The 27785-nt window shown below is 42.0% G+C and overlaps 1 protein-coding gene across 1 annotated transcript in view; it reads left to right on the top strand.

Moving 5' to 3' along the window:
* Positions 1-27785, top strand: part of dnah7 (dynein, axonemal, heavy chain 7) — a 196503-nt gene that overhangs the window by 150150 nt on the left and 18568 nt on the right. The window contains exons 62-63 of the mRNA XM_061918446.1: positions 11862-12092; positions 20015-20167. Of these exons, the coding sequence (XP_061774430.1) occupies positions 11862-12092; positions 20015-20167 (384 nt within the window). The remainder of the gene's footprint in view (positions 1-11861; positions 12093-20014; positions 20168-27785) is intronic.

The following is a 27785-nucleotide window of genomic DNA, read 5'->3' as shown; positions in this document are numbered from 1 at the left end:
CGGCCGCTTGTACCCGTGATCTTATCCTTTCGGTCATGACCCAAAGCTCATGACCATAGGTGAGGATGGGAACGTAGATCGACCGGTAAATTGAGAGCTTTGCCTTCCGGCTCAGCTCCTTCTTCACCACAACGGATCGATACAACGTCCGCATTACTGAAGACGCCGCACCGATCCGCCTGTCGATCTCACGATCCACTCTACCCCCACTCGTGAACAAGACTCCTAGGTACTTGAACTCCTCCACTTGGGGCAGGGTCTCCTCCCCAACCCGGAGATGGCACTCCACCCTTTTCCGGGCGAGAACCATGGACTCGGACTTGGAGGTGCTGATTCTCATTCCGGTCGCTTCACACTCGGCTACGAACCGATCCAGTGAGAGCTGAAGATCCCGGCCAGATGAAGCCATCAGGACTACATCATCTGCAAAAAGCAGAGACCTAATCCCGTGGCCACCAAACCGGAACCCTTCAACGCCTTGGCTGCGCCTAGAAATTCTGTCCATAAAAGTTATGAACAGAATCGGTGACAAAGGACAGCCTTGGCGGAGTCCAACCTTCACTGGAAACGTGTCCGACTTACTGCCAGCAATGCGGACCAAGCTCTGACACTGATCATACAGGGAGCGGACTGCCAGAATAAGACATTCCGATACCCCATACTCTCTGAGCACTCCCCACAGGACTTCCCGAGGGACACGGTCGAATGCCTTCTCCAAGTCCACAAAGCACATGTAGACTGGTTGGGCAAACTCCCATGCACCCTCAAGAACCCTGCCGAGAGTATAGAGCTGGTCCACAGTTCCACGACCAGGACGAAAACCACACTGTTCCTCCTGAATCCGAGGTTCGAGTATCCGACGTAGCCTCCTCTCCAGTACACCTGAATAAAAATATATATAAAAAGATAAATTACATTTAAATGAGCACTGCTGTTCAGTAGCATAAACAGGAAGCTTTGTGCCAACAAACCTGGGCGTCTTCACACACTCTACACCCGAGGTGTCCCACATTCCTTGTGTGCATTTGAAGAACCGCTGCTCCCTCAGTGGATATTTTCATTTCAGGATACATGCATCACACCCTGTGAATACATGATATGTGCACATGCACCAAAACGAGCCAAGTGCGCACATTAAAAACACATTTAGTCCCGTACTAGAAGGAGTGACTCACATAAACACACAGCGCTGCAGGGACTGTCCCAGGGGTCCTCGCTTCCTTTTTATAGGCTGACTTGCCAGGCTTCAATATTTTATCACCCTCTGTTAAAATATGCTATGCAACATTAATTAAAAGATGCATTTTTTAGCTGTTTGTTGAGCGACTTCCAAAAATACAAATCAAATCCGAGAGCTTTCCCTTCGTTTGAAATGCTTTCAATAAACGTGTGCGTCAGACACACCGCAGTAGTCCTGCTTATACATGTTTTGTCGGAGTTTGTGTAAATAAGTATTTTTAGAAGTGTGACATCGCTTTGTGGGGTGACGCTGTACCTGCAATCACAGCAGCAGCCTTCAGAAAAGTAAGTTTCCCGTGCCATTTTGCAGTAGTATTTAGTTTTTTATTTTGTTACCTGTTCCAAAAGGTTAGACGAAAATGAAAAAGAGATTCATTTTTTTCCCCCCAAAAAATAATGTTAATGAAATTCCACCTAAAATTCTAGCACAAAACTTATTTTATGAAGGATAATCATAGTTTTACAAAGAGGAAGAAAATGAACTTGAAAATGATCAAGGAGTCACCACTTTTTGTACCTTGTTTTCTTATTATTTACCACCAGGATGTAAAATGTTATTTCCAGGGATTTCCCTCAAACAATTTTCTTATTTTTAGTCATTGACTAATCTTAATTTTATCATGAATAATTATATTCTAGTTGAAAAATGTTAAATTTGAGAAAATAGCTATTCAAATAAGTCGATGCAACTTTTTCTCCTCCCATACCAATATTGGAACTTTGAGTAGTGGCCGATACTGATATTAATCAGATGCAGTATCAGCTCCAATTATACATACCATAAATTCCGGGCTATAAACCGCTACTATTTTCTACACTTTGAACCCTGCGGCCAATAAATAGGTGCGTCTAATTTGTGTATTACATTTTTTTGCTATTTGCCATAATTGTTCTATTAAACCCCAGCAGTAGACTAACATTATGTTATTGTTTTTACTATTGCGCCATATTTTGGATGACTTTGCTCACTGCAGGTGCTGCAAGGTTAAACCTGTTTTGCCTTGAACAGAAAGTAAAATCATCCATTGTGTTTCTGCTTGAAAGGCTTCCTAATTCATAATTCCATGCAATGTTTATGTTTTACAATGTAACTAAAACCATTCTTACTGAGTAATCTGTCACGTGTGATGTCTGTAGGAGTGTTTTTATGCACATTTGTACGTGCTATCGTAATGTTAAGAAGAAGTGTCACTAGCATGAGCTACTATGCTAACACACCTTCAAGTGTCTGTGTTAGTATTATAAATTTACAACGGCATTCTTTTTGTATTGTTTCAGTTTAACAAATTCTTCAGTAAATTGACCAAAATGTCATCGTGGAGTTATTGAGTCTGTTTAGCTGATTGGACAGCGAGTTTTCGCAGCTAGTGGGTCCATGATGATGACTTCTGTTTTGTTTGATCAGCCGTTTTACTGCTGTGTTTCGGGCCCTGCTTGGAATCAATTAAGATATGTAAATAAAGATTTACAAAATACTTATGTTTAAATAACTAATTTCACAACAATATACAGTATCTGCGGCTTATGCTCTATAGACTATGGTATTATTTTGTAGTGTGGAATCTTAGAAAAAGGCTTGATCAAGTAAAGTGAGTCAAACAGAGAACAAAGGTAGGTATAAAAAACCTTAACCTATTTATTATTCACTGCTCATGATGTAGTAAGTTGAATGATTTGGATACGCATGTTACTGGATAATACTATTTGCTTTGTATCTGTAAGTCATTTGCACCTATAGTTATTTGTAATTTATATCCACAAATTATGTGATTTAGATTACAATATTGCGTAATTAAGGACGCTTAGGGCTGTGAACCTTTGTCACTACATGATCGATTTGATTTTTGAGTAACGATTCTAATCAATTAATTTTATTTACTTTACATCTATTTTTGATTTTTCTAATTGATTATCGTTACAAATATGAATCAAGTTTCATTAGAAAAAATTTTTTGGGACACTCCTACGTACTGTATGTTTAGCTTGTGTGCTATTATGTGCTTAGTTGTTGTGTAGCTGCTAGTTTCTATTACCTTTTAATTGTAGCCTACCATGTTTAACTTTTGTTCAAGACTTAAAATACAAGACATACCAAACGTGTGTGCTTATTGGATGACATTTAGATGTTAACTGGATGTCCAGTTTTGTACAAGTAAACACGCTGCAGGACTCCTTGTATCGGAGCTGTTATGTCGGAGATTTTAAATGATATAATCTACTCCGATATTGGTTTTTTGACCAATTTGGTCATAACTCACTGATGTGACACACACACACACACATATACTGTACATATATATATATATATATATATACATATATATATATATATATACATATATATATATATATATATATATATATATATATATATATATATATATATATATATATATATATGTCTTGATTGGATTATCTAGAGAATAGTGCTCGATACCGTGGTAGAGCGCAATATGTATGTGTGGGAAAAATCACAAGACTACTTCATCTCTACAGAACTGTTTCATGAGGGGTTCTCTCAATCGTCAGGTGATTTTTTTTTTTCTCCTGATGATTGAGGGAACCCCTCATGAAACAGTTCTGTAGAGATGAAGTAGTCTTGTGATTTTTCCCACACATACAGTACATATATATATATATATATATATATATATATATATTCACACACACACACACACACACACACACACACACACACACACACACACACACACACAAATAAAATGGATAACATTTACCATCACCTTTCATTTTATTGAAGGGCACCTATGGTGAATTGCGTCTTTCCTTACTTATAAACAAAGTTTAATACTTGTGTTAAACCGTAAGGTTTATGTATTTTGGCATGAGTTTTTACGCAGTTTTGGATGCCTCTGTTGGATGCCGTGTCAGGGAGGAAAGGAGATTTTTACATCAAAGTTCTAAAGCGTAGTGATATATCGGATGTATCAGATTGTAGGTGGGGTTTTTCTTACCTTTTGCATTAATATTTTGCGGTGTTCGTTGCTTTTTTTTTTGCCTTTTGCTTGATGGTAAAATGTTTCGATTGAGAGGTGGTGTGACGTTCATATGTTGTCAATATTCAGTGTTTTATCTTCCACATTCTTTATTTTCATGTACATTCTGGGTGCCTCATTCAGTATAAAAAAGTAAAATTCCATTCTGTTTTTTTAAGGCAGTCTGTCATAAAGTTTTTAGCATTCAATCAGACATTATTGTGAGGTCTTGTATTAGTGTTCATAAAAATAGATATATTGGCACCCCAAACATATTTTTTGTTTCAATTTGGCCCACGAGTCAAAATAATTTCCCTGGCCTGCATTATACTGTGGCATCATTTGTACCATCAAGCTGCTGGTACCAAAATACAACCATTATTGTACGAAAAAATCAGATTGAAAGGTATTTTGCACACACCTACACTCGAGGGGGAAAATCATTTTAATTTAAATGTGGTTGATTTGTCTTCTTGTGAGAATGAAGAGGGTTGCAGAGCACACAGTGCCAGTCTGCCTCAGAGAACTAAGCAGCAAAGTCACTCAAATAAGAAATAGAGAGGTGATGTCTTGGAGAAGATTGCCGGGGAAATAGTCATGTCACACTAGCCCACCAGCTCGTTTAACACGGGAATGTCCGTCTCTGCACAATATGACCCCCTGCATGTCAAACAATAACAAGTCACATTCAAGCAAGCAGAATTCCATTATGTTTCCATTGTAATTTCCCATATATGAATAATTGCAAACCTTTTACTTATACAAATAAATAATAAATACGAAATCCCACTAACCTACACGTTGACCTTTATCGTTAATTTAGTTACTGACTCCATTGAACAGGCTTAATAATTTGTGAATCTCATCTAGTACGTCCTCATCAGTCTTAATGACAGCAACGCAGCTCCACACTTCAGGTAGAATTAAAGAGCTATTAGTCATCCCCACTTGTCGTTAGCCAATAATTACATAATTACACAGTGGCGGGTGGAGAACACATGGTCGGACTCGATGGACAACAGATTCACAGATGAGCGGGAATAAGCATCTACACAAGCTGTTACCGATCATTCACAATCGAAGAAAAAACACTCAATGAATCCATCAATTAATCAAAGTTTATTTATATAGCCCTTAAAGGCCTACTAAAACCCACTACTAACGACCACGCAGTCTGATAGTTTATACATCAATGATGAAATATTAACATTGCAACACATGCCAATACGCCCGGTTTAGTTTACTAAATTGCAATTTCAAATTTCCCGCGGAGTTTCTTGTTGAAAACGTCGTGGAATGATGACGCGTGTTTGTGACGTCTCAGGTTGTAGCGGACATATCAGCCCAGCACCACACACGGCTAAAAGTCGTCTCTTTTCATCGCATAATTACACAGTAATTCGGACATCGGTGTTGCTGAATCTTTTGCAATTTGTTCAATTACTAATGGAGATTGTAAATAACAATGCTGTTGGTGGAAAGCGGTGGATTGCAGCTGCCTTTAGCACCGAAACACAGCCTGTGTTTCTTTGTTGTGAAGCTTTAACACGGAGCGGTCAAGCGAACATGTTTGTCTACGTCAACCAGCAAGTTTTTGGATGGAAAAATTGTGATATCAAGTCGGCTCTTACCGGAGACTTCAGTGGATTATGCGACCTCATCCTGCAGCTCAAAAAGGCAGCTGTGATCTTGGCTCCTGGGCTTCTCTCAGAAACACTGGTGTTCACCGCAGTCATCCGACTTTCATGTATGACTTTACAATCTCCCTAAAACACTATTAAAACAATAAGCAGATGAGGGATCTTCTAGAATTATCCTAGTAAATGTGTCTATTTACATCTGAAATGGTCCCACTGCTGCCGCCTGGAGCCGTCGCCTTTTCTTTTATTTTGTGCTTCACTCTAACTTTCCTCATCCACGAATCTTTCATCCTCGCTCAAATTAATGGGGAAGTTGTCGCTTTCTCGGTCCGAATAGCTCTTGCTGCTGGAGGCAATGATTATAAACAATATGAGGATGTGAGGAGCCCTACAACCCGTCTGCTACTTCCGGTAAAGGCAAGGCTTTTTTATTAGCGACCAAAAGTTGCGAACTTTATCATTGATGTTCTCTACTAAATCCTTTCAGCAAAAATATGGCAATATCGCGAATGATCAAGTATGACACATAGAATGGACCTGCTATCCCCGTTTAAATAAGAACATTTCATTTCAGTAGGCCTTTAAAACACATGTCTCAAAGGGCTGCACAAACCACAAAGACCACTATGATACCACATCTAGGCAAGAAAAAAACTCAACCTAATGGGACAATGAGTAATCTTTGAAGGGACCGCACAGGTGTCGGTGGTGGACAAAATGGGAAGAATTTTAGCGATATTACGGAGATGAAAGAAGTCTTTTTTTAGTAAAACTCTTAATGTGTGACTCAAACGAAAGAGTATCACATCGAGATTTTACCGGGTGACTTATTGCAATTGTTTTGTTGTCAAATGTTGAGGTGGTATTATTCAATACGTGCCGGTGTTTAGCAGGACCGATAACCAACATTTCCGTTTGATTAGCATTCAGATGCAAAAAGTTGCTAGACATCCATTGGTTGATTTCATTAATTCACGCCTCCAGAGACTACAATCTGGCGTGTCGGTCAGCTTTAGAGGCCTGTAAAGTTGGGTGTCATCAGCATAACAGTGAAAGCTAACACCGTGTTTGCGTACGACATCGCATATCGGCAGCATTTAGATGCTGAAGAGTGCAGGGCCAAGAGCCGAACTCTGTGGAACGCCGCACATTACCTTAAAATACTCAGAGGTCACATTGTTATGGGAGACGCACTGCATCCTGTCAGTAAAATAGGAGTTAAACAGAGGTGGGTAGAGTAGCCAGAAATTGTACTCAAGTAAGAGTACTGTTACTTTAGAGATTTATTACTCAAGTAAAAGTAAGGAGTAGTCACCCAAAATGTACTTGAGTAAAAGTTAAAAGTATGTTGTGAAAAAACTACTCAAGTACTGAGTAACTGATGAGTAACCTGTTTGTTTAATGATTACGGCAACAAACAATGCACATAAACATAAAAATAACATTGAGCAAATTCAGAGCCAGGAATATCTCTTAAGCAACTAAAACAATATTATATATTAAATAATAATACATTAAAATAAAAAAAATTAAAGCAAATTGAGCCACAATAATTTAACAGCACCATAGGCTCAGTAGGCATTGATTGATTGATTGATTGATTGATTGAAACTTGTATTAGTAGATTGCAGTACAGTACATATTCCGTACAATTGACCACTAAATGGTAACACCCAATACGTTTTTCAACATTAATCAATTACTTAATAAATGACCAAGTCGAGGTGATCTACCTCATATATACATGCACACACATATCATATATATATATATACAGTATATAATTTATATTTATTTATTTTGCCGTTTTTGTTCACATGTTAAAGGTGTTTTGATGAATATACATGCATGTTTAACATATAGATTCCTATCTTTAATGAAGACAAGAATATAAGTTGGTGTATTACCTGATTCTGATGACTTGCATTGATTGGAATCAGACAGTATAGTGCTGATAACGTCCCGGTTTTCAAATGGAGGAGAAAAAAAGTTCCTCCTTCCTGTCTAATACTACATGAAAGTCGTTGGTTTTTGGCATCTTATTTGTCCAGCTTCCATATTCGTTTTTATACACTTTACAAAAAATACATTGGCGGCAAACTCCGTAGCTTGCTAGCTTGTTTGCACTGGCTTTCGGAGACTCTTATTTTGTTAGCGCAGGCGCGATGGAGCGGCACTTTTATTGTGAAGACAGGAACTGTGCGATCAGTCTTTAGGCTTTTGACGGGAAGTAGGGGTTGAAATAAAAAGTGTCTTTTTTCCTTTACACTTTTGATTGATTGGTTGATTGATTGAAACTTTTATTAGTAGATTGCACAGTACAGTACATATTCCGTACAGTTGACCACTAAATGGTAACACCCCAATACGTTTTTCAACATGTCGGGTTCTTCGTGTGACGGTCACGTGACCACCTGGCTCTGTTTGATTGGTCCAACGTCACCAGTGACTGCATGTGATTGGTGAAACGCAAACATGCGTATTTCCTACTTTGAATGCGTGTCTGACAAAATCAAAACAAACAAAGCGTTTATTAACAGATCGATTAGAAAAAAATTGCGAGTAGCGACCTGATTGCAGATAAATGGAGCGGAGTAAAAGTAGCGTTTCTTCTCTATAAATATACTCAAGTAAAAGTAAAAGTATGTTGCATAAAAACTACTCTTAGAAGTACAATTTATCCCAAAAGTTACTCAAGTAGGTGTAACGGAGTAAATGTAGCGCGTTACTACCCACCTCTGGAGTTAAACCACAAAAAAGAGAAGTCTGACATACCAATACGTGTTTTGATACGTTCTAATAAAATGTTATGATCGAAAGTAGCGCTAAGATCAAGTAGTAGCAATACGGATGACGCATCAGCATCCATATTTAGCAATAGATCGTCAGTCATTTTTGCGAGGGCCGTCTCAGTAGAAGGATTTGCTCTGAAACCGGACTGAAAGGGTTCACAGAGATTGTTAGACGGCAAGTGTTCATTTAGCTGCTATGCAACAATTTTTTTTGGGAAGATTTTCACGATAAAAGGATGGCCGGCTGGTAGTTTACCTTGAGGTCAGAATCAAGGTTAGGTCTTTTGAGCAGAGGATGAATGCTAGAGCAGTGGTTCTCAACCTTTTTTCAGTGATGTACTCCTTGTGAACATTCTTTTAATTCAAGTACCCCCTAATCAGAGCAAAGCATTTTTGGTTGAAAAAAAGAGATAAAGAAGTAAAACACAGCACTATGTCATCAGTTTCTGATTTATTAAATTGTAAAACGGTGCTCATTTGTAGTGGTCTTTCTTGAACTATTTGAAAAAGAATACATAATAATAACTAAAAACTTGTTGAAAAATAAACAACTGATTCAATTATATATAAATATTTCTACACATAGGATTAATCATCAACTTAAAGTGCCCTCTTTGGGTATTGTTATAGAGATCCATCTGGATTCATGAACTTAATTCTAAACATTCCTTAATTCTAAACATCCTGGGCTACATTTCTTCACAAAAAAATGAAATCTTTAACATCAATATTTATGGAACATGTCCACAAAAATCTAGCTGTCAACACTGAATATTGCTTTGTTGCATTTCTTTTCACAGTTTATGAACTTACATTCATATTTTGTTGAAGTATTATTTAATAAATATATTTATAAAGGATTTTTATATTGTTGCTATTTTTAGAATATTTTAAAAAAATCTCACGTACCCCTTGGCATACCTTCAAGGTACCCTCAGGGGTACGCGTACCCCCATTTGAGAACCACTGTGCTAGAGGAACATTACCAGAAGAAAGTGATACGTCTACAATAATTAGCACGCATAGTCTTAATATTACAAACAGCTCCTTGATAAGTTTCCCAGAAAGTCGGTCAAGTAAACATTGTTTGTTTTATCCCATTTACACGTCACAGGAGTTGCTCCAATGTTATTTCTTCAAAAAGAGAGGGAGTATGTAATAATACTCTTATGTTGAAGCGCAGTACAATCCATCAAGCGTTGCGGCTTCAAAACTTGCCCAAAGTCGTACTAAAACATTTGGATAGATTTTTGAGCGCCGTGTGTAATGTATTTTTTTTTTTTTTTTTTTTTTTTTTAGTGGAACGTATAAAATGTTAGTGTTGTTTACTCATACTTGCCAACCTTGAGACCTCCGATTTCGGGAGGTGGGGGGTGGAGGGTAAGAGGGCGTGGTCGGGGTGGAGCGCGGGGAGTGGTTGGGGGCGTGGTTAAAAGTCAAATATTTAATATATATATAAAACATATATATATATTATATATATATATACATATATATATATAATGACTTTCAGTGAATTCTAGCTATATATATATATATATTTATTTTATATATATATATATGTATATATATATATATATATATATATATAAACAAAAGAAATACTTCAATTTCAGTGTTGGTAAAGTGGCCGTGTCAGCAACTTGAGGGTTGCAGGTTCGATTCCCGCTTACGCCATCCTAGTCACTGCCGTTGTGTCCTTGGGTTAGACACTTTACCCACCTGCTCCCAGTGCCACCCACACTGGTTTAAATGTAACTTAGATATTGGGTTACACTGTGTAAAGCGCTTTGAGTCACGAGAGAAAAGCGCTATATAAATATAATTCACTTCACTTCATTTACACATATATACACATAAAACTCATCTACTCATTGTTGAGTTAAGGGTTGAAAAGTCCATCTTTGTTCTATTCTCTGTCACTATTTTTCTAACCACAGCTAGACTCTCTAGCCAATATGGACAACACCTCCCACCCACCCACTACACTCGGACCTTGCGGAGAGAATGAGCACAATCACTGGAAGGCGCGGACTCCCAAAATGTAACACGGAACAACACAGGAGGTCGTTCATACCGACAGCCATCAGACTGTACAATGCATATGTTCCTTGACTGCACTTAAATGTAGAATATAGCGGTATAGCTCGGTTAGTAGAGCGGCCGTGCCAGCAACTTGACGGTTGCAGGTTCGATCCCCGCTTCAGCCATCCTAGTCACTGCCGTTGTGTCCTTGAGCAAGACACTTTACCCACCTGCTCCCAGTGCCACCCACACTGGTTTGAATGTAAAATTTAGATAGTGGGTTTCACTGTGTAAAGTGCTTTGAGTCACTAGAGAAAAAGCGCTATATAAATATAGTTCACTTCACTTCAATATATTTATATTATTCATATATTATATATTATATACATAATATATTATGTATATTATTTATTATTATCATTGTGCGCGAACTGTGGTGCCGAATTAAATATTCTATTCTACATTCTATTCTATGTACAGTAGATGGCAGTATTGTCCTGTCACAAGTTCACAACATTAATGCTCACGGCAGACGAACTGCTTTACGGTACACGAAAATGTGACTGCTGTTGTTGTGTGTTATTACCGGGCTTGGAGGACTTTAATGAAACTGCCTAACAATAAACCCACATAAGAAACCAAGAACTCGCCCTCGATCATTTTACAGTTATAACGTCATTGGGCAGACACGCTCTTTATACTGTGGGAAAGCGGACGTGAAAACAGACTGTCGACACGTCACTCAGGTCCGCTTGGAGCTGGAGGGGGCGTGGCCTCGAACTCCACCTGAATTTTGGGAGATTTTCGGGTGGAAATTTGTCCCGGGAGTTTTCAGGAGAGGCGCTGAATTTCGGCAGTCTCCCGGAAAATTCGGGATGGTTGGCAAGTATGTGTTTCGTAGAGTGATATTGCAGTCTGCAAGTATCTCTTATGTGTGACTGCCATCTACTGGTCACACTTATCATTTCACCATGTACCAAATAAAATGGCTTCAAGGTCGATAAGCACAACCAAAATGATTCCGTACATTAGGGGCACCGGGTTATAAGGCGCACTGAGGAAATGAAAGGATTTTACATGTAAAAAAAAATATGATCATTCAATCAGCAATAAACATCAAACCAATGAGAGTCCTTTTCATCCTCTCTTGCTCTCTTTCTCCGTTTCAGTCCCGCTCATCAGGCGGAGACGCCAAATCCTCCGACGATATGGTGTTTGAAGTGGCGGCTGACATCCTGAGCAAGTTACCCCCCGACTTCGACTTGGAGGTTGTGATGTTACGCTTTCCCACCTGCTACAACGAGAGCATGAACACGGTCTTGGTGCAGGAGATGGGCCGCTTTAACAATCTGCTCGCCACCATCCGCGACTCCTGCGTGGATCTTCAGAAAGCCATAAAGGTACACACAGACGAGCACACGCACACTGCCGCCGCCAGCCAAACCGGACTAATTAGGCTATGCTTTTTTTGATCAAAAGTGAGGCCAGGAGGATGAATCTTTATTGATTTTACAATTTATGTTCTGTAAAGCAATATTGTACATGGACTGATTACAGTGGGAACTCTGCTAATTAAACCAGATACATTGTGTCCGCGCTACAGTAGCTTTGTTTCCCGCTAGACAAAATGTGTGTGAAACATAAAAAAATATGATATTCTTTTTGTTGAGCCTCTGAGACTGACAATGAAAAGCCAGTGCATTACAACTCAGTACCGCTGCGGCCCATACGGCTGAGAAACAGATCATTTTTTGTGGCCTTTGGCAGGCGCTCACAGCCCAACAACGGTTAAGAAATACTGCACTAAAGTAATGCTGGCTGAGCCAATCAGTGGCCACAATACTGAACAGCACGTTTTGAGTGGTTTGGTCTCCTCTCCTGCCCAATACCACTAGAGTATTGATATTTTCAGTTTATTTTGCCATTTGTATGCTTAAAAATGCTTAATTTAGGACAAAAAATTGGAGAATATGCTTTATCTCCCCAAATCTGCGGTCATTTTTAAAATCAAATGTAAAATAAAAACTGTGAGGTAGTTCTCTATCCAACCATCCATTTTCTACCGCTTATTCGCTTTTGGGATCGCGGGGGGCGCTGGCGCCTAGCTCAGCTACAATCGGGCGGAAGGCGGACTACACCCTGGACAAGTCGCCACTTCATTGCAGGGCCAACACAGATAGACAGACAACATTCACACTCACATTCACACACTAAGGCCAACTTTAGTGTTGCCAATCAACCGAACCCCAGGTGCATGTCTTTGGAAGTGGGAGGAAGCCGGAGTACCCGGAGGGAACCCACGCATTCACGGGGAGAACATGCAAACTCCACACAGAAAGATCCCGAGCCTGGGATTGAACCCAGGACTGCAGGACCTTCGTATTGTGAGGCAGACGCACTAACCCCTCTGCCACCCTCCAATACAGGGGTAGAGAACCTATGGCTCGCGAGCCAGATGTGGCTCTTTTGATGATTGCATCTGGCTCTCGGATAAATCTGAGCTTACATTGCTTAACACGATAAGTAAGGAATAATTCCACTTGTAATCACAGTGTTAAAAATGATGTTCAAAATATAAAACATTGTTGTGCATTTTTAATCCATCCATCCATCCATTTTTACCGCACCTGTTCAAGAAGTTGCGTTAATGGTAAGAAGTTATTTATTCATTATTGGTTAATGTGGGGCTTGCCGTCCTGGGGGTTCTTCAGACCACCAAGCAACGTCATGAGACCCTGTTTCAGGGTTACAATATTGTTTTATTTTTCAACCAGTCCCTCAGTTGCTTTCCAGCAATTGTCTTTTTCTCTTTCGTTCTCGCTCGCACACTGGCTCCAGCCCCAACCCCGTCTCTCCTCCTGGTTGCTGCTTATAACATAGCGACAGGTGATTAGATAACAAGGCCCAGGTGGGTCGCTAATTTCAAGGCCGGTCCTGGCAAATCCTGCTTCGCTGCAGGCCCGCAGGCCAACCCCCTCCACAGTTATCTTCAGAATAACAATGTTATTACAAAGAATAAGAGACCTTTTATACTCTAGAAATGTTGGTCTGACTTAAAAATGCACGCGTTTTGTTGTGTTCAGTGTTAAAAAAATATATTATATGGCTCTTACGGAAATACATTTTCAAATATTTGGCTTCTTGGCTCTGTCAGGCAAAAAGGTTCCCGACCCCTGCTCTAATAAATACGAATTTCAAATAAAATAATGTGCATGGCATACATATTAAACTCTCCTGAAGGAATCAATAAAGTACTATCTATCTATATATCTTAAAATTTTAAGACACCTTTGATGCATTTTGTTAATTAAAGATGCTAACTCATTCAATGTCCTGTAAATTCCGGACTACAGGCTGTAACTTATTTCATACACTTTGAACCCTGCGGTTAATAAGACGGAGCAGTTAATTTATGGATCATTCTTTGCTGGGGGCCATCATAAATATAGTTTAAAAAAACAAAAACTAAATGAAAATACACTGAGAAGGTGTTTTATTGTTTGTGCCATGATGCCATCTCTTGCACAAATTTTCTCACTGCAGGTGCTGCAATGTTCTTCAGTTTAGTGCTTTCTATAATGGGAAGTAGAGTGCACAATTGACCACTAATTGGTAACACCCGAATACGTTTTTCAACTTGTTTAAGTCAGAGTCCTCATTAATCAACTCATTGTAGCTTAGCACATAGCGTTTCTATGAACCTTATTGCTTTTTTTTTTATCCTGCACTACCAAGAGCTTATGTAACAAAATTTCGTTCTTATCTGTGCTGTAAAGTTCAAATTTGAATGACGATAAAAAGGATGGATTCTTCATTCATCACTCCCAAGCAACATTTTTTAATTTTACAATATAACTAAAACAATTCTTACTTACTAAACTGTCCCATGTGTGATATCTGTAGGAGTGTTTTCATGCATAGTTGTACGTGCTATATTATGTTATGAATGTCTTTGTTAGTATTATTAACTTACAAAGGCATCATTTTGTAATGTTTCAGTTTCACAAATTCCTCAGTAAATTCGTCAAAACGTCACCATGGCGTTATGGAGTCTGTTTAACTGATTGGAGAGCAAGCTTCTTCAGCTAGTGGAAGCTTATAGTCCGGTGTGGCTAATATATGGAAAATACAAATTTTCTTCCCAAATTTGGGGAGTGCGGCTTAAATACAATAAATCAATATCCATCCATCCATCCATCCATCCATCATCTTCCGCTTATCCGAGGTCGGGTCGCGGGGGCAGCAGCCTAAGCAGGGAAGCCCAGACTTCCCTATCTCCAGCCACTTCGTCTAGCTCTTCCCGGGGGATCCCGAGGCGTTCCCAGGCCAGCCGGGAGACATAGTCTTCCCAACGTGTCCTGGGTCTTCCCCGTGGCCTCCTACCAGCTGGACGTGCCCTAAACACATCCCTAGGGAGGCGTTCGGGTGGCATCCTGACCAGATGCCCGAACCACTTCATCTGGCTCCTCTCGATGTGGAGGAGCAGCGGCTTTACTTTGAGTTCCTCCCGGATGGCAGAGCTTCTCACCCTATCTCTAAGGGAGAGACCCGCCACACGGCGGAGGAAACTCATTTCGGCCGCTTGTACCCGTGATCTTATCCTTTCGGTCATGACCCAAAGCTCATGACCATAGGTGAGGATGGGAACGTAGATCGACCGGTAAATTGAGAGCTTTGCCTTCCGGCTCAGCTCCTTCTTCACCACAACGGATCGATACAACGTCCGCATTACTGAAGACGCCGCACCGATCCGCCTGTCGATCTCACGATCCACTCTTCCCCCACTCGTGAACAAGACTCCTAGGTACTTGAACTCCTCCACTTGGGGCAGGGTCTCCTCCCCAACCCGGAGATGGCACTCCACCCTTTTCCGGGCGAGAACCATGGACTCGGACTTGGAGGTGCTGATTCTCATTCCGGTCGCTTCACACTCGGCTGCGAACCGATCCAGTGAGAGCTGAAGATCCCGGCCAGATGAAGCCATCAGGACTAAATCATCTGCAAAAAGCAGAGACCTAATCCCGTAGCCACCAAACCGGAACCCCTCAACGCCTTGGCTGCGCCTAGAAATTCTGTCCATAAAAGTTATGAACAGAATCGGTGACAAAGGACAGCCTTGGCGGAGTCCAACCCTCACTGGAAACGTGTCCGACTTACTGCCAGCAATGCGGACCAAGCTCTGACACTGATCATACAGGGAGCGGACTGCCACAATAAGACAGTCCGATACCCCATACTCTCTGAGCACTCCCCACAGGACTTCCCGAGGGACACGGTCGAATGCCTTCTCCAAGTCCACAAAGCACATGTAGACTGGTTGGGCAAACTCCCATGCACCCTCAAGAACCCTGCCGAGAGTATAGAGCTGGTCCACAGTTCCACGACCAGGACGAAAACCACACTGTTCCTCCTGAATCCGAGGTTCGACTATCCGGCGAAGCCTCCTCTCCAGTACACCTGAATAAACCTTACCGGGAAGGCTGAGGAGTGTGATCCCACGATAGTTGGAACACACCCTCCCGTCCCCCTTCTTAAAGAGAGGGACCACCACCCCGGTCTGCCAATCCAGAGGTACCGCCCCCGATGTCCACGCGATGCTGCAGAGTCTTGTCAACCAAGACAGCCCCACAGCATCCAGAGCCTTAAGGAACTCCGGGCGGATCTCGTCCACCCCTGGGGCCTTGCCGCCGAGGAGCTTTTTAACTACCTCAGCCACCTCAGCCCCAGAAATAGGAGAGTCCACTACAGATTCCCCAGGCACCGCTTCCTCAAAGAAAGACGTGTTGGTGGGATTGAGGAGGTCTTCGAAGTATTCCCTCCACCAATCCACAACATCCGCAGTCGAAGTCAGCAGAACACCATCCGCACCATACACGGTGTTGATAGTGCACTGCTTCCCCTTCCTGAGGCGCCGTATGGTGGTCCAGAATCGCTTCGAAGCCGTCCGGAAGTCGTTTTCCATGGCTTCCCCGAACTCTTCCCATGTCCGAGTTTTTGCCTCCGCGACCGCTAAAGCTGCACACCACTTGGCCCGTCGGTACCCGTCCACTGCCTCCGGAGTCCTATGAGCCAAAAGAACCCGATAGGACTCCTTCTTCAGCTTGACGGCATCCCTCACTGCTGGTGTCCACCAACGGGTTCTGGGATTACCGCCACGACAGGCACCAACAACCTTGCGGCCACAGCTCCAATCAGCCGCCTCGACAATAGAGGTTCGGAACATGGTCCACTCGGACTCAATGTCCCGCACCTCCCTCGTGACATGTTCAAAGTTCTCCCGGAGGTGTGAATTGAAACTCTCTCTGACAGGAGACTCTGCCAGACGTTCCCAGCAGACCCTCACAATGCGCTTGGGCCTGCCAGGTCTGTCCGGCATCCTCCCCCACCATCGCAGCCAACTCACCACCAGGTGGTGATCGGTAGAAAGCTCCGCCCCTCTCTTCACCCGAGTGTCCAAAACATAAGGCCGCAAATCCGATGACACAACTACAAAGTCGATCATGGAACTGCGGCCTAGGGTGTCCTGGTGCCAAGTGCACATATGGACACCCTTATGTTTGAACATGGTGTTTGTTATGGACAATCCGTGACGAGCACAAAAGTCCAATAACAAAACACCACTCGGGTTTAGATCCGGGCGACCATTCTTCCCAATCACGCCTCTCCAGGTTTCACTGTCGTTGCCAACATGAGCGTTGAAGTCTCCCAGTAGGACAAGGGAATCACCCGGAGGAGCACTTTCCAGTACTCCCTCGAGTGTACCCAAAAAGGGTGGGTATTCTGAACTGCTGTTTGGTGCATAAGCACAAACAACAGTCAGGACCCGTCCCCCCACCCGAAGGCGAAGGGAAGCAACCCTCTCGTCCACTGGGTTGAACTCAAACGTGCAGGCTTTGAGCCGGGGGGCAACGAGAATTGCCACCCCAGCCCGTCGCCTCTCACTGCCGGCAACGCCAGAGTGGAAGAGGGTCCAGTCCCTCTCGAGAGAACTGGTTCCAGAGCCCTTGCTGTGCGTCGAGGTGAGTCCGACTATATCCAGCCGGAACTTCTCTACCTCGCGCACTAGCTCAGGCTCCTTCCCCCCCAGTGAGGTGACGTTCCACGTCCCAAGAGCCAGCTTCTGTAGCCGAGGATCGGACCGCCAAGTGCCCTGCCTTCGGCTGCCGCCCAGCTCAATGCACCCGACCTCTATGGCCCCTCCTATGAGTGGTGAGCCCTTTGGAGGGATGACCCACGTTGCCTCTTCGGGCTGTGCCCGGCCGGGCCCCATGGGGACAGGCCCGACCACCAGGCGCTCGCCATCGTGCCCCAACTCCGGGCCTGGCTCCAGAGCGGGGCCCCGGTGACCCGCGTCCGGGCGAGGGAAATCTGGGTTCATTTTGTTGTAATTCCATAGAAGTCTTTGAGCTGTTCTTTGTCTGATCACTCACCTAGGACCTGTTTGTCTTGGGAGACCCTACCAGGGGGCATGAAAGCCCCAGACAAAATAGCTCCTAGGATCATTGGGACACGCAAACTCCTCTACCACGGTAAGGTAGCAGCTCAGAGAGGAGCTGCATCCATCCATCCATTTTTTACCGATTGTCCCGTTCGGGGTCACGAAGGGTGCTGGAGCCTATCTTAGCTTCATTCGGGTGGAAGGCGGGGTACACTCTGGACAAGTGGCCACCTCATCACAGGGCCAACACAGATAGACAACATTCACATTCACACACTAGGGCCAATTTAGTGTTGCCAATACTATATCATAATTAGTCCTGTCAAGAATCATCATCTCCATAGAGCTTTTCAACAGATACAGCTTCAATAGCCATATACCCATGGTCAAGCCACTCCTGAACTCTAGACAATGGAAGTTCCCTCAGTCAGCAATGGTTTGGGGAGCAATGTCAGCTGCTGGTTTTGGTCCACTGTATTTCATCAAGTCCAGAGTCAATGCAGCTGTGTACATGCTTCCATCTGTTGTAAAGCTCTATGGAGATGATGATTTAATTTTCCAGCATGATCTGGCACCTGCTCACAGTGCCAAAACCAGCAGTAACTGGTGTACTGACCATGGCATTACTGTCCTCCATTGGCCTGCCAACTCTCCTGACCTAAACCCCATAGAGAATTTGTGGGTTATTGTGAAGAAGAAGCTGAAAGACACCAGACCCGATAATGCAAATGAGCTGAAGGCCGCTATTGAAGCATCCTGGGCATCCATAACACCTCAGCAATGCCACAGGCCGATTGCCTCCATGCCACGCTGCATTGATGCATTAATCCGTGCAAAAGGATTCCCAACCAAGTACTGAGTGCACTAATTGACATTTTCAAATGTTTGATTTTGTTTTGCTGTTATAAATCTTATTTTTTTACTCGGTTTGAGATAGGATTTTTGAGTTTTCTTAAGCTGTATGCCCTAATCAGCAATATTAAAATAAGAAAAGGCTTGCAATATTTCAGTTGATGTGTAATGAATCCAGAATGTATGGCATTTTCATGTTTTTAGTTGCATTACGGAAAATAAAGGACTTTATCACAATATTCTAATTTTCTGAGACAGTCCTGTATACGGCCACCCTCAGTGTGACCTATATGGCTGATGACAAAGTATGTGTGTGAAAAGCCGTAGGTATTATGTGATTGGACCGGCACGCAAAGGCAAAGACGTTCAGGTTTATTGGCGCTCTGTATTTTAAAAAGTCATACATTTTCCTTTTTGAAACCGACACTGATAATTTCCGATATTACATTTTAAAGCATTTATCGGGCGATATTATCGGACATCTCTAGTTCAAAGCGTAGGAAAAACAACGGCTCACAGTCCGGAATGCAAAGTCTAAATGTTAAAAAAAGTTGCCTAGAAAATAAAACTGTTCCCTAAATAGTGAAAGCCATTTCCAAAACCTCAAGTTGGTATTTTCAGGTCACATTAGAACACTTTTTTTTTTTTTTGAGAAAATGACATATTCTAAAAATAAGTGCACTGATGTGTACTCTTCGTTATAAGTGAAGAGTACACTTGCAGTGTGACACAGTCTGCAGTGAGGGGATTTTCATCCTGGCTGCATACAGTAGGAGAGTTACATGCCTCATTATGCACCATTCAAACATGCTTTTGTGGGTGTCTTCACCCACTTTAGTGCACATACGTCTCGTCTCCTTCTGAGACGAGTAAGTAAGACACGCCAGATTGAAGGGAAATGAGCTCCGACGTTGTTATTAAAAGACTCGTGCTGTTTTCGTATATCTACCACAAAAAAGTTTGAAGCCGGAGAAAAACTTAAGTCGCTGTTTGTGTGTGGAAATGAAGTGAGTTGCATGCCGTTCTGTGCAGGGACTGGTTGTGATGTCCTCTGAGCTGGAGGAAGTAGTAAGCAGCATCCTGAAGGGCAAAATCCCTGGCATGTGGATGAAAAAGTCCTACCCGAGCCTCAAACCCCTGGGAAGTTACATCAACGACTTCATGGAGCGACTTCAGTTCTTGCAGGTACAGAAACACACTTGCTGTGTCTCAAATCGAGTACTTCCATTCGTCAGTACTAGGGGTGTAACGGTACACAAAAACTTCGGTTCGGTACGTACCTCGGTTTAGAGGTCACGTTTCGGTTCATTTTCGGTACAATAAGAAAACAACAAAATATACATTTTTTGGTTATTTACCAAATTTGTAAACAATGGCTTTATCCTTTTAACATTGGGAACACTATAATAATTCTGCCCACGTTAATCCACATTAAACTGTCTCAAGTTGTTGCTTTGATTAAATAAAATGACAAAACCTTTCTTCTACATATAAAAAGTGCAACATTAAACAGTTTCAAGTCAACTCATCATGCTTAATTTATTACAGCATTTGGGAAGCCTGTAGTTGACTTTAATTATACACACGCGCACGCACGCACACACACACAGCAAAATGAGCTAACGTAACGCTAAAAGCTAATAAGCGTTCACCTCAACCCAGAACTATGTGAGAGCTGGGCTGCAGTTTAAGTTTCTAGAAGGTCAACGGGCTCATAGTGATGTTTGCAATAGTTGTGACTGGGAAGTGTTTTTTTATAATTTGGGGAGTGTACGATGTCAGCTGCTCACCTGCTAAAAATATCTGCTCATCTCGACTCCGGAGCATTGACAACATGCGGTCTGAATACGCACTGCTGATTGGCTTTGTATGTAACCAATCAGATGGCTGTGTGGGCGGGACAATGCTGGGTGCTCACTGCTCAGAGGCAGCCGCAGAGCAGCTTGTTAAGACTTTAGCTTACAAACTCGTTCGATACACCCCTCGTACCGAACCGAAACCCCCGTACCGAAACGGTTCAATACAAATACACGTAGTCAGTACGCTTCAATAAGAATACTGTGTATTAGGGCTGCGAATCTTTGTGTGTCCCACGATTCGATTCGATATCGATTTTTGGGGTCGCGATTCGATTATAAATCGATTTTTTTCAATTCAACGTGATTCTCGATTCAAAAATTATATTTTTTCCAATTCAAAACAATTCTGTATTCATTCAATACATAGGATTTCAGCAGGATCTACCCCAGTCTGCTGACATGCTAGCAGAGTAGTAGATATAAAAAAAATAAGCTTTTATAATTGTAAAGGACAATGTTTTATCAATTGATAGCAATAATGTTAATTTGTTTTAACTATTAAACGAACCAAAAATATGACTTATTTCTTCTTTATGAAAACATTGGACACAGTGTGTTGTCAAGCTTATGAGATGCGTTGCAAGTGTAAGCCACTGTGACACGATTGTTCTGATTTTAAAATTTTTATAAATGTTTAATGATAATGACAATGAGGGATTTTTAATCACTGCTCTGCTGAAATTATAAGTAATATTGACACCGTTGTTGATAATATTAATTTTTGTTTCACTACTTTTGGTTTGTTCTGTGTCGTGTTTGTGTCTCCTTTCAATTGCTCTTTTTATTGCAGTTCTGAGTGTTGCTGGGTCAGGTTTGGTTTTGGAATTGGATTGCATTGTTATGGTATTGCTGTGTATTGTTTTGTTGGATTGCTAAAAAAATAAATATAAAAATAAAAATCGATAAAAAAAAAAAAAGAGAATCGATTCTGAATGGCACAACGTGAGAATCGCGATTCAAATTCGAATCGATTTTTTCCCACACCCCTGCTGTGTACCTCTGGCTATTTTGCTTCTTTCTCTTTTGATTGTGAACTGTAACCACTCAAGTTATTCCATCAACTCGCCAAGATGGTGACTATTGAGGGTGATAAAAGTGTCAAAGCGTGAATGCATGTGACCTCGAGGCCACATTGGAACCACACTGGGGCCTGTGCACGTTTACAGTAGAGTCTGATAAAAATCACATTTTACAAAACCCATCTATCCATCCATTTTCTACCGCTTGTCCTTTTTATGGTTGCGGGGGGGTGCTGGAGCCTATTTCAGCTGCATTCGGGTAGAAGGCGTAGTACACCCTGGACAAGTCGCCACCAAACCCAAAACCAATAAAGATGGCATGTTGTGTAATTTATAAATACAAACAGAATACAATGATTTGCATCCTGATTTGCAACTTATATTCAATTGAATGGACGGCAAAAACAAGATATTTAATGTTCCAAATGGGAAACTTATTTTTTTTGCAAATAATCATTAACTTAGAATTTAATGGCAGCAATACATTGCAAAAAAGTTGGCACGAAGCATTTTTACCACTGTGTTACATGGATTTTCCTTTTAACAACACTCAGTAAACGTTTGGGAACTGAGGAGACCAATTTTTGAAGCTTTTAAGGTGGAATTATTTCCCATTCTTGCTTGATGTACAGCTTAAGTTGTTCAACATTCCGGGGTCTCCATTGTTGTATTCTACACTTCATAATGCTCTACACATTTTCAATGGGAGACAGGTCTGGACTACAGGCAGGCCAGTCTAGTACCCACACTCTTTTACTATGAAGCCACGCTGTTGTAACACGTGCAGAATGTGGCATGGAATTGTCTTGTTGAAATAAGCAGGGGCGTCCATGAAAAAGACGTATGTACCTTTCAAAATTAATGGTGCCTTCACAGATGTGTGGGTTACCCATGCTTTGGGCACTAATACACCCCCATACCATCACATGCTGGCTTTTGAACTTTGCGCCTATAACAGTCCGGATGGTTCTTTTCCTCTTTGGTCCGGAGGACACGACGTCCACAGTTTCCAAAAACAATTTGAAATGTGGACTCATCAAGACCACAGAACACTTTTCCACTTTGCATCAGTCCATGTTAGATGAGCTCGGGCCCACAGAAGCCGCCAGCAGTTCCGGGTGTTGTTGATGAATGGCTTTCCCTTTGCATAGTAGAGTTTTAACTTGCACTTACAGATGTAGCGACGAACTGTAGTTACTGACAATGGTTTTCAGAAGTGTTCCTGAGCCCGTATGGTGATATCCTTTACACACTGATGTCTGTTTTTTGAGGAATTCCCGCCTGAGGAATCAAAGGTCACGGCCTTGCCGCTTACGTACAGTGATTCCACCAGATTCTCTGAACCTTTTGATGATATTATGGACCGTAGATGGTGAAATCCCTAATTTTCTTGCAATAGCTCATTGATAAATGTTGTTCTTAAACGGTTCGACAATTTGCTCACGCATTTTTTCACAAAGTGGTGCCCCCCGCCCCTTCCATGTTTGTGAATGACCAAGCAATTAATTGAATCTGCTTTTATAGCCAATCATGGCACCCACCTGTTCCCAATTAGCCTGTTCCCCTGTGGGATGTTCCAAATAAGTGTTTGATGAGCATTCCTCAGCATTCTCAATCTTCTTTGCCACTTGTGTCAGCTTTTTTAAAACAGGTTGCCTTGTTGCCAAATTCCAAATGAGCTAATATTTGCAAAAAATACGTTCTCCAGTTCGAACGTTAAATATCTTGTCTTTGCAGTCTATTCAAATGAATATAGGTTGAAAAAGGATTTAAGAATCATTGCATTCTGTTTTTATTTACGATTTACGCAACATGCCAGCTTCAGTGTTTTTTTGGTTTTGTACTTAAAGTGTAAACAGTCAGCTGGAAAAAATCAAATAAAAACAAAAAATTAGATTTGAGTCACTTTGATCTGCAGTGTAAAACATAGTCTATAATCATATTTAAGTGAATGGAGACAGGTTGTATAATGATTCAAACTCAGGGTGGGAGTTCAATGATAATAACAAATCATCTTAAAGGCCTACTGAAACCCACTACTACCGACCACGCAGTCTGATAGTTTATATATCAATGATGAAATATTAACATTGCAACACATGCCAATACGGCCGGGTTAGTTTACTAAATTGCAATTTTAAATTTCGCGTGAATTATCCTGCTGAAAACGTCGCCGTATGATGACGGGTGCGCGTGACGTCACAGATTGTAGCGGTCATTTTCTTCCAGCTATAAGTCGTGTGCTTTAATCGCATAATTACACAGTATTCTGGACATCTGTGTTGCTGGATCTTTTGCAAATTGTTCAATTAATAATGGAGACGTCAAAGAAGAAAGATGTAGGTGGGAAGCGGTGTATTACGGCCGCCTTTAGCAACACAAACACAGCCGGTGTTTCCTTGTTTACATTCCCGAAAGATGACGGTGAAACTTTACTATGGAACAGAGCGGTCAAGCGAACATTGTTCCCTACCACATGTCAATCGGCAGGTTTTGGTGATAAAATGGTGGTAATAAGTCAGCTCTTACCGTAGACATGAGCGCAGAGCTTGCGTCGTTCCTCCTGCAGCTGCGGACTCTCTTGCCTCCTGCCACCGGCCGCCCCCCGACCATTGGATGCTTACACCGTGGCGGAAGGAATAAAATGTAAAATTTCAGCCCGGCTGCCTGCCCCTCATCGAGAAACTTGTCTTCCCTCGGAGACACTGGCGGTCACCACACCCGTGGCCACACCTCTCCAACAGGTACGACCATATACAGTAATCTCACTAAAACACTAGTAACACAATGAGCAGATAAGGGATTTTCCAGAATTATCCTAGTAAATGTCTCTAATAACATCTGAATCGCTCCCACTGCCCTTGTCTTTTTTTTTTTTTCTTATAGTCCTTCACTCTCACTTTCCTAATCCACGCTCAAAATAATGGTGAAATTGTCGCTTTCTCGGTCTGAATCGGTCTCCCTGCTGGTGGCCATGATTTTAATCAATGTGAGGATGTGAGGAGCTCCTCAACCCATGACGTCACGCGCACATCGTCTGCTACTTCCGGTTTAGGCAAGGCTTTTTTTATTAGCGACCAAACGTTGCAAACTTTATCGTCGATGTTCTCTACTAAATCTTTTCAACAAAAATATGGCAATATCGCGAAATGATCAAGTATGACACATAGAATGGACCTGCTATCCCTGTTTAAATAAGAAAATCTCATTTCAGTAGGCCTTTAAATAGGTCCAGAGACACAATCTTGGGGCTACTCCTGCTTAAAATGCTTTAGAGTCGTGTGCATTAAGTCAATAATCAAGGAAGAGAATGGACTGAAAAGAACGGCATTTAACTAAACTGTAGGTATGTTTGCTCAAGACTGAATGTCTTTAAAAAAGTTTTGTTTGTTTTTTTATCACCGGAGGAAAACATTTGCAGATAACCATGCAAGAATAGAGAAACAACTAAACAAATGGAGGGGGTTAATAGGCATAAAATAAAGTCAGCAGTTGTGTACTGTAATGCTACTTCACTGATGTAGAGCTACACTATTAAACACTGTTCACCGCTCTCCAACCTTCCATGGTCATAACTGTCACACTTGAATTGCATTAGACCACTTGATTCCCACAACAACAAAACACCTCGGGCTCCTAATGACTCCATGAAAGAGCCATTGTGTGACTGCACTGAAAAATGTTTGCTATTCATCATTATCAGCTGAGTGTGTGTGTGTGTGTGTGTGTGTGTGTGTGTGTGTGTGTGTGTGTGTGTGTGTGTGTGTGTCTTGACGTAAATGTGAGCCTATTCCAGCTGGCTTTGGGCAAGGTATACCCGTCACAGGGCACATAAAAACAAACAACTATTCACATATATATGGACAATTGAGGGCCTGATCTAGTTAAGGTTTGCGTGTATTAAAACTTGTGCAAACTTATTAGCACATGTGGGCAGACATTGCATCCTTCAAATGAGCAAAAGAAAAAGAGAATGGACATGCAGAATATATGCTGGTCATGGGAAAGCCCACAATACTGGGAGGAGACGATGCAGATATAATCATTTAGCTATCATCACAATGGGATCTATCAAGACTGAAACTCTTCTGTGGGCGCTGTTTTGCATCTCTATTTCATACGCCTGGAACTGTGAGTCTCAAGCTTTTTCCCCCAATACCACCTCAGAAAACACGTGGTTCACCATGATGACCAACATTGAAATACAGTAGCGTAGAAGGCCTGAGTATTCATTAAAAATAAAAAAAACGGCAGCAGTTTTATTTAACAAGTACCATATTTCCTTGAATTGCCGCCGGGGCGCTAATTGATTTAAAACCTCTTCTCACTCCTGCGCTTACCAAAATCATGCGGTAAAAGTAAGCATGCGCTAATTATTTTAAAACCTCTTCTCACTCCGGCACTTACCAAAGGCATGCGGTAAAAATATGAGTGTGATGTAAGGATACCATCATGAAATGCACATTTAATTAAAAAAAACGTTATTATGGTCTTACCTTTACTTATAATCAATCAATCAATGTTTACTTATATAGCCCTAAATCACTAGTGTCTCAAAGGGCTGCACAAACCACTACGACATCCTCGGTAGGCCCACATAAGGGCAAGGAAAACTCACACCCAGTGGGACATCGGTGACAATATTGACCCAGTGGGACGTCGGTGACAATGATGACTATGAGAACCTTGGAGAGGAGGAAAGCAATGGATGTCGAGCGGGTCTAACATGATACTGTGAAAGTTCAATCCATAATGGATCCAACACAGTCGCGAGAGTCCAGTCCAAAGCGGATCCAACACAGCAGCGAGAGTCCCGTTCACAGCGGAGCCAGCAGGAAACCATCCCAAGCGGGGGCGGATCAGCAGCGCAGAAATGTCCCCAGCCGATACACAGGCAAGCAGTACATGGCCACCGGATCGGACCGGACCCCCTCCACAAGGGAGAGTGGGACATAGGAGAAAAAGAAAAGAAACGGCAGATCAACTGGTCTAAAAAGGGAGTCTATTTAAAGACTTATAAATATAGTCCATGCCAGCTCGATCTGACATGGCATTGATAACTTGTTTATAGAAGTCTTCCTTATCTTTCTTCAGTTTTAAAAGTCTCTCTGTCTCAATGGAGATCTTCTTTTATTACCTCCTCCAGCACATATCACGTCACTCATGTCACTTCTTCTGCAGCACAGTAGTCGCAAGAAGGATCACTGGCGCCCTCTACCACCAGGAGGCGGGAGTCATATAATGACTCATATTTGACAGACGCTGCTACGGTATTGTGACGGTCTCAAGCCGTCGTCTTGCGGGTTCCCGGGACCACCAAGGAAGGACATGGCTTGAACAGTTTGACTTTATTTTTCAATAAGACCTCAGTCCAGGTCGCTCTTCCGCTCCTCCTCTCCGCTCGCTCGCCGTCTCCTCGCCGCCATCCTGCCTGTCTGTCGGACCGTCAGCTCCACAGGTATATTAATAAAACATAGCTGCCTACTGTTCTTTTTAGCATAGCTTGGACCTTAAATCCTACTGGATAGCTCTTAATCTTCTTCCCTTTATGCGATTTCAAATGACCGGTATTGACCAGGCGGTAATACTAAGCATGCGCTAATTATTTTGCGACGCGAGTTTGACCCGGCAGTAATTCAAGGCAGGCGCGTACTATATGCCTGGCGGCAATTCAAGGATATACAGTATATTTAATATTTTTGGACACTGTAACATACACAGTTTGAGGAGTAACACTGTGTTTGAATAAAGGAAAGTATAACACAGTACTTTAATCAAGTTATTCTTTGGTGGAGCTCGTGTACCACAATCACTGTTTTGAATAATCAACTAATTAGCCCTGAAAAATCACCATATGGAAACATAAGCAAACGTTAATGTTATCATGGGGCGGCATAGCTCGGTTGGTAGAGCGGCCGTGCCAGC

The sequence above is a fragment of the Nerophis ophidion genome, linkage group LG13, assembly GCF_033978795.1.
Source record: "Nerophis ophidion isolate RoL-2023_Sa linkage group LG13, RoL_Noph_v1.0, whole genome shotgun sequence".
NCBI classification, from domain to species: Eukaryota; Metazoa; Chordata; class Actinopteri; order Syngnathiformes; family Syngnathidae; genus Nerophis; species Nerophis ophidion.
This window is presented reverse-complemented; position numbering and strand designations above follow the sequence as displayed.